Raw genomic sequence first — 7,905 nt, 5'->3', positions numbered from 1 at the left:
TCTCAGGGCAAGGCAGGCGGTTACGCAGGTTACCGCCTGCCTTGCCCTGAGAGCCCTCGCCAGATGCCGGTCCTGGCCGTGATGCCTTCACAAAAAACCTTTCCCAACGTTTTCTGGAAAAGAGATATAAGGAAGGGAAATATTTTTCTCTGCCTCCACTAAATCTTTGTTCTAAACATAGACAATTTTTAGGGAAATTCCAGCAAGATGGATTCCACTCGCTGAGCTGCTTATTCATGCATATGAGAACCCTGACACCCCTGCCAGGCCCTCCTGGGCTTTGGATTTCAGGGCTTCCCCCTCCAAACTGTGGATTCATTACATGGGACATAGATCCCTTGCGCAGAGGAGACGTTGGACACAGAATTTTTTGCTGAAAGCAAATTTTTTTTTAAGGATTAATTTTTAAAATGATTAAGTACCAGTTGTCCTGGTGTTTATTTATTTATTGCATAGGAACTTTGAATGCCTTGGTAAAGATTACAAAAGCCAACGATTTCTTATTCAGCCTCGTTATCCTGCATCTTCTTCTCATTAAAAGTCTGGCTGGAAGGCTGCCTGGTGAAAAACGCTGTAAAAACTGAGCCTGTAAAATTCCCATAGGATGGAACTAAATGTGGCTGGAGTTAGGGAGCTCATCGCCTTTTGTCCTGGTTAGCAAAAAAATCTCTTTCTGATTTTGCACTTTAAATGATCAACGCTATTCTTCGAGCTAGGGAATCCAAGTGGGGGTGAGGGTGTCGTGCCAGCGCTGTGGAAGAAGGGAAGCCCCAAAATCACTCGCCAAACCCCTTCTGATAACACGCAGCAGAGTTATTAGGCATCTTATGTAGCCAGTCCTGATCCTGTTACGTGAGAGGAACCCTGGCAAAAAAAATCCCAACAGAGGGATGCCCTTGAAAGATGAGTTTTTCTGAGCTGGCTCTGGAGCAGCTGGGAACTTTGACTCAGAAGGATGGCACTGATCCCTTTCTGTCTCTTTGTTTTCTAGTCCCTTATATTCCTTGTGCGTGACTGGAGCTTCCCTTACGAGTTTTCCTACGGATCCGATGGTGGTGCAAGATTTCTGGAGAAGCGGCTGAAGGTGCGTTCTGTCTGCTCGGGGTTCATTTAATGAGCAATGCTAGCCTGGGGGGGTGCTCGTTGGTGACAGAGGACCAAGAGGCAAACCCAGCTTGTGACCCAAAGATGATGACACTGCCGTTGCCTGCGTGGATGGAGAGGGCATGAGGGTGAGACCTTGATCCAGGGGACAAGCAGTGCCTTAAAATCACAGAAGAGGCATTTTAGGAAGCTGAATTTCTGAGGCCATCTGTTCTAGGCTCCTGCCCAAGCCCAGGATCCCTGAAGCTCTCTTGCTGGGAGAGGCGTTAGAGACGGTAGTCAGCAGATTCCCTAGAGACCAGGCATGATGATTTAGTAATAGGTAGTTGTACAATAAAACTGATGGGCGAGGGCTCCACTGGGACTAATCAGGAAATGCGTGGCTGATTTGCTATTGGAGAGACCTAATTAAATGCGAGACGAGAAAGGCCCTAGTGGGAAATCCCAAATGGTTTTATATTCCAGTCATACACAGACAGGCACATTTTCCAAACGTTAATAACATGCCCCAGGGCATGTGGTTCCTGGGTTGCTAGAAGAGCCCCGTCTTTGTCCTCGTGCAGCGTATCGCTACGGGATGTCCTTCTGTGTTGCTTTTTCCTGCTGTAAACAGCCACAGCACGAAGTACCCCATGCTCCTGCCAGCACCGCTGGCCCAGTGTTACCGATGTCCCCATCAGAAGGAAACCCTCTGACCCCAAACTGGTGTCTCGCAGGTCTCGGGAAATCAGCACGAAGAGCTGCAGAACGTCAGAAAGCACATCCATTACTGCTTCACCAAAATCTCCTGCTTCCTCTTACCTCACCCGGGCCTGAAAGTTGCCACCAACCCTAATTTCGATGGAAAACTGAAAGGTATGAAGGCAAAAGTCTGGTTTTTTAAGCGTATACCTTAGATGTCCTGGCAGAATGTCCTGCCAAAACCTCCATAAGTATTTTCTGTAAAAGGAACTCCTGGCAGAGGAGTTCAGTCCTCCTCCTGATGACGTACGCGTGCTCAGCTCATTCTTCCGAGTCCAGCAGCTGCCTGTCCATTGCCGGATATTTTTAACTTAGGACAGGTGTGGAGGCCAAAGAGGCAACCAGGGAAGGGCAGGGCTGAGGTAGGAGGTTTATGAACACGGGGTTAAGCCTGAGGTTAACTCCCGTGCCTCACTTGCAGTTCAGCACAGATGCGGAGCGGAGCGGTGCAGAGTGGTTGCTGCAAGGCAGGCTGGTGCTCCCGGAGGGTGGAAGGGTCAGTTACACGTGAAAGAAGCTTTATTTCACTTTGAAAAGCTTTCCAAGGAATATGTAACCAATTCTTGACTTACCTGCTAGGTGGTTTACCTACAGGGCAGACTTAATTCAACGAGTTAGAAAAAAAAAAAGCCATGGTGAGGTTCTCCAGCCTGTAAAGAGCCACTTTTTTAGTTGGTTGTTGTGAACCAACTGCTTACCAGCTTCAGTGGTTACAGGCTGCTTGCAATCTTAGCAATGGAGAAAGGGGGACACTAGTCACTTAAAATAAATTAGCAGACAGAAAGAAGTTAATTTGCCTTTGGTTTTGTCTGCCTTGTGATCAGACTTGTTCTTCTGGCAAACTCCAAGCTATCCAGCAAGCAGAACAGCGAGGCAGTGAGGGATAAGCATGCTGGTGGAAGCTGAGCCCATCTCTGCTAGATCATAGGATCATAAAATCATTAAGGTTGGAAAAGACCTCTAAGATCATCAAGTCCAGCCAGTTCACCCTTAATTTCAGGGGCTGAGTGGCACTGCAGTGGTGTGGGCAGAACTGGCACAGGAGTTGTCAGCAGTTTCTCAGCACCATTTTTCTTATTCCCTCAGAGCTGTACACAGCTTTTTGTGCTCTGATGGAAGAAATGTGGGGAAACATCCCCTTTTTCCTTACCTTACAAGTGCCTGGATGTTGCGTTGTTTTTTTTCTGTCTCCAGCCTTGCACAGTTTAATTTAAATAGCAATAAATGGATGTCAAACACTATGAAGCCATAAGGATGACTGTGAGTACTTGAGCCTGTCTCTGCTGAGTCTGTCTCTCTCTGAGAGCCAGAAATCCTAAGCCCTGGCAGAATATTTCCACTCTGGGTGCCATGGAGCAAAGCAAAGGGAAGGCACAACATGTGTCCGTGCACTAAGGATCAGGATTTTCAAAGAGTCTATGTGTCTAGGCAATAGGATCATAGAATCGTAGAATTGTTTTGGTTGGAAAAGACCGTTAAGATCATCAAGTCCAACTGTTAACCCAGTGATGCCAGGTCCACCACTAACCCCTGTCCCTGAGCACCACATCTACATTTTAGCCTTCAGGGATGGGGACTTCACCACTGCCCTGGGCAGCCTGTGCCAGGGCTTGGCAACCCTTTCGGTGAAGAAAGTCTTCGTCATGTCCATCTTAACTTAAACCTCCCCTGGCATGACCTGAGGCCATTTCCTCTCATCCTATCGCTTGTTACTTGGGAGAAGAGACCAACCCCACCTGGCTACAACCTGTCAGGGGGTTGCAGAGAGCGATGAGGTCTCCCCTCAGGCTCCTCTCTCCAGGCTGAACAGCCCCAGGTCCCTCAGCCGCTCCCCATCAGACTTGTTCTCCAGACCCTTCCCCAGCTCCGCTGCCCTTCTCTGGACACGCTCCAGCCCCTCAGTGTCCTTCTTGTCGTGAGGGGCCCAGAACTGGACACAGGGCTCAGAGTTCAGCCCCACCAGTGCCGAGCACAGGGAACAATCCCTGCGCTGCTCCCACTGGCCACACCGTGGCTGACCCAGGCCAGGATGTCGTTGGCTTTCTTGCCCCCCTGGGCACACGGCTGGCTCAGCTTCAGGTGACTTTCAACCAACCCCTCAGTTCCCAGTGATGGTGCTTTCTGGCTGTCACCATTATGTGCACATGACCAGCATCACCAGCAAAAGCAGATTTTTTCCCCCATGCAGTCACATTTGTGTCTGCGCAAGTATTTTTGAGATCATGAAGCCGGTTTGTTGATACGTGCCCGGCTGTGTCGTCTGTCCGTGTGTTAAATAAGAACTTAAGTGGGGCCACGATCATTTCCGAGTGCTCACATCACTGAATCATAGGGTGCCTGAGTTTGTATCCTGGCTTCAGTCTCCTGCTCTTGTTTCATGTGAGCACACGTCGAAGCACAAGCCTGACCTTGGGCTCATACTGACGACATTGGGTTTTATTTCCAGAAATAGACGATGAGTTCATCAAGAACTTGAAGGTTTTGATTCCTTGGCTTCTTAGCCCCGAGAGCCTGGACGTTAAGGAGATCAATGGAAACCATATCACCTGTCGAGGCCTTGTGGAGTATTTTAAGGTATTGGCCTACTGAAGAGAAATTTGGTTTATTAATCTGTAGCACGCTTGCTCTTTTACTGTAATTAAAGGGGAAAACAGGAACAGGCAGGCCAGCTGGAGGAAATGTTCTTGGTCTAGCTAATAGTCCTGTCTCCTTTTCCTGCACAAAGCAAACACCTCGCAGCCATGTGTTTGGCCACGCAATAAGTGCAAAAGCGAGCAGGGCTATTCCCCCTCACCCCTTCCCAGATTGCCGAGGCCCAGGGGGAGGTAGGCTGCGGGCTGTATTCCCATCGCCTTTGGATAAAGCTTATTTTTGTTGTCATGGCTACTGGGACATTTTGATGCGAGACAGCGGTGAGTAAGTCTCACCACCTACTCTCCAGCGCTACCTGACTCTGGCTCCTTCCCCTTCAGTGAGGGATGGAGGTGGGTACAAATCCCATGGTGGAGGTACTTCGTGTAGGCGGTAGAGCGAGAGCCTTGAGGGACTGACCCAGGCCACCCAAGGAGTCGACCTGGAGCAATTCCTGACAGAGCATCCCCTGCTGAAGCCATCTTGTGCCGGGAACGTCCTACTCCTCTGTGCTTCTGACATCCTGTTAAAGTTGTGTCTGGAGCTGGGTGGGGATTTTTTGCATGTGCACTTGCACGCCACGTTCAGCGTGATTCCATTTTCTCGGCGCTGTTTTGCAGGCGTACATAAAGATCTACCAAGGGGAAGAATTGCCGCACCCAAAGTCGATGCTGCAGGTACGTGAGTGTGAGCTGGCGGGCGTTCAGGCACCGTAATTCCCAGTGATTTCCGCTTAACTGTCAGAGCCGTCTGGCTAGGGCAGCACATCGAGTCTTCTGTGATTTTATTTCAAATGCCTTGGCGTAACAACAGTCCTTTTGGAGTTATTCGGTGGACGCGAGCCTGTGTGCAGCCTCTCTCCCTGAGCTGGGTGGCTTTGCGGGAGGTTGCAGCTGTAGCTGTTTACATATGGCTGAGCCTTTTATCTCTTCCCTCGCTGTTTCCCACAGCCGAAGCCAAACTTTTTGTTGCTTTGGCTCAGGAGGGGAGGAATCCTCTCTTCACACAGGCTTTTGCCTAGAGGGGGACTGAGGAGGCTGGATGTGTAAATACGGGATGATCTTACTTGGTATTGGGAGAGGACACTTGGCTAAGACAAGGGAGCTCTTTAATTCTGTACGTGTGCCTCAGGAGACCGTGCGCGTGTCCTGGCTGCGTACACGTGTACCCAGGCACCCAGCGGCTGCTACTTCGTGCAGTTGTGCTTCTTAACCCTGTCTTTTTGCAGCTAAACTTTGCACTCCCTCTGCCCTTCTTGCAGGCTACAGCTGAAGCCAACAATTTAGCAGCGGTTGCCACTGCCAAAGACACCTACAGCAGGAGGATGGAAGAGGTAGGTGGTGCCGAACGCGGCATTTCGCGGTGCTCCTGGCTCTCCTGTTCTCCTGGGGAAACCTCCCTGCCTGAGTGCCTGGTAGAAAACGTCCTGCGTGGGCTTGGGCTCTGGGCCTTCGAACTAATGTGTCCGTCCTCAGAAACAGAAGGAAAATGCTGCGGAGTTTCCAGTACTGGAAAATTCTGGGGTTCAGGGTCCTGCCGGTCAGTGAGCTCAGCCGTGAGCGTGGCCTGAGATCCCAGCTGAGGCTGTGAGAGAGTTAGGGGAGCTGTGGGATGTGGCTTCCCAGCGCTGACACCCCCTGCCCCCTTTTAACCTGCACCTTGCAGAGCTGTCCCAGGTGGACGGCACAGTCACGGAAGTCTTCCTGCAGAGTCACAGAATCACAGAATGGCCCAGATTGGAAAAGACCTTTAAGATCATTGAGTCCAACCATTAACCTGACACTGACAAGTCCTCGACTAAACCATATCCCTGAGCACTGTGTCTGCCCGACTCTTAAATCCCTCCAGGGATGGGGACTCTGCCCCTCCCCTGGGCAAACCCTTCCAATGGCTGACAACCCTTTCAGTGAAGAAATTCTTACTAATATCCAATCTAAACTTCACCTGGTGCAACTTGAGGCCATTTCCTCTTGTCCTGATTTTTTCGACCATCCCCCACCCCTCGATACCCTCCTGTCAGGCAGCTGTAGAGAGCGATGAGGTCTCCTCTCAGCCTCCCCTTCTCCAGGCTGAACAACTCCAGAATCAGGAGGTCTGTGCCAAGCAGGAGCCTGTAGAGCCTTAATCCCAGTGATTTGCGTGGCAGAGCACAGGAGCTGTTGGTGCTGGTGTTTCTGGAGTGATTGGACTGTGTTTTTTCCATGCAGGTCTGTGGTGGGGACAAGCCCTTCCTCGCACCCAGTGACCTCCAGACCAAGCACGTGGAGCTGAAGGAGGAGGCTGTGAAGCTGTTCCGCGGGGTGAAGAAGTACCCGCCGCTACCTCCAGCAGCTGGAGAACGAGATCGATGAGCTCTACATCCAGTACATCAAGCACAACGACAGCAAGAACATCTTCCACGCTGCCCGCACCCCCGCCACCCTCTTTGTGGTCATCTTCATCACTTACGTGATCGCAGGAGTCACCGGCTTCATTGGCTTGGACATCATAGCCAGTCTGTGCAACATGATCATGGGCTTGACGCTTATCACACTGTGCACCTGGGCATATATCAGATACTCTGGGGAGTACAGAGAACTGGGCGCAGTAATAGACCAAGTGGCCGCAGCCTTATGGGACCAGGTAGGAGAAAACGCTTTTGATTTCAAACAGCAGAGTTCTCTTAAGTGTTGAGCTTCCTGGGGCTTTTCCTCCCTGTCGAAATGGTTTCTGTGTTTAGGGCATCTTGTGAAAGACAAGCTGTGTAGATGCGGGCTGGGGATGAGAAGTCTCACAGTGAGCTATTTCGTTCTGCCTTTTTTTTTTTTTTTCCTTCTTGTCTTACTCATCGCAGGCTCAGACCCTGCAAGAGTGGGGCAGCTTTGCCCAGGGTCCCGCTGGGCAGAGGTTTTTGGAGCCAGTGTGCATGTGCTTTTTTGTCTGCATGTCTGTGTAGGGCAAAAAGAAATCTGTATCTCTGCCCAGGTTCAGGGTAGGAATTTTGGCTTTCCCCAGGCCCTCTGCAGGAGACTGAGGCCAGGCCTCTGCCTGGTTTGGCTTCAGGCCTTGCTTTCCTGTTAGAGCCACAGCTGTGCTGGGTCAGTGGGTCTCACCCGCTCTTGTTCAACTTTTTTTCTTTCCCAAACAACATGGGAAAGCCTTAGCTGGGGCCTGATATCAAACAGGAACACATCTAAAACCTTAAAAATGGTCCGTGCGAGAAATCAACCACTCCACTCCCTGCTGCGTTGCTCTGCCCGCTTCCCAAACTGCGCCCGGCGCCGGCAGGGTCAATTCGCAGCCCATGGCCACAGTATTTTTAAAGCTCAGTCCTTCCTGTTTCCCTTCTGCAGTGGCCCTTTCTGGGGAAAACCCGGACCCTGCAGGGCTCCTGCTGACCCTCTTCACCCCAGCCGGGGGAGCAGCCCGCCCGGATGCAGCTGCGGGTGG

At 51.0% G+C, this 7,905-nt stretch overlaps 1 protein-coding gene across 1 annotated transcript in view; it reads left to right on the top strand.

Annotated features, from left to right (window-relative positions):
- The window catches only part of LOC104279531 (atlastin-1-like), a gene marked incomplete at its 5' end in the record, with an annotated part of 13,545 nt that overhangs the window by 2,606 nt on the left and 3,034 nt on the right, over positions 1-7,905 (top strand). Inside the window, 7 exon segments of the mRNA XM_009876843.1 lie at positions 992-1,084; positions 1,821-1,959; positions 4,292-4,419; positions 5,097-5,153; positions 5,738-5,809; positions 6,684-6,784; positions 6,786-7,098. Coding sequence (XP_009875145.1) covers positions 992-1,084; positions 1,821-1,959; positions 4,292-4,419; positions 5,097-5,153; positions 5,738-5,809; positions 6,684-6,784; positions 6,786-7,098 — 903 coding nt within the window.

The sequence above is a fragment of the Apaloderma vittatum genome, unplaced genomic scaffold, assembly GCF_000703405.1.
Source record: "Apaloderma vittatum isolate BGI_N311 unplaced genomic scaffold, ASM70340v1 scaffold20559, whole genome shotgun sequence".
In the NCBI taxonomy this organism is placed as follows: domain Eukaryota; kingdom Metazoa; phylum Chordata; class Aves; order Trogoniformes; family Trogonidae; genus Apaloderma; species Apaloderma vittatum.
This window is presented reverse-complemented; position numbering and strand designations above follow the sequence as displayed.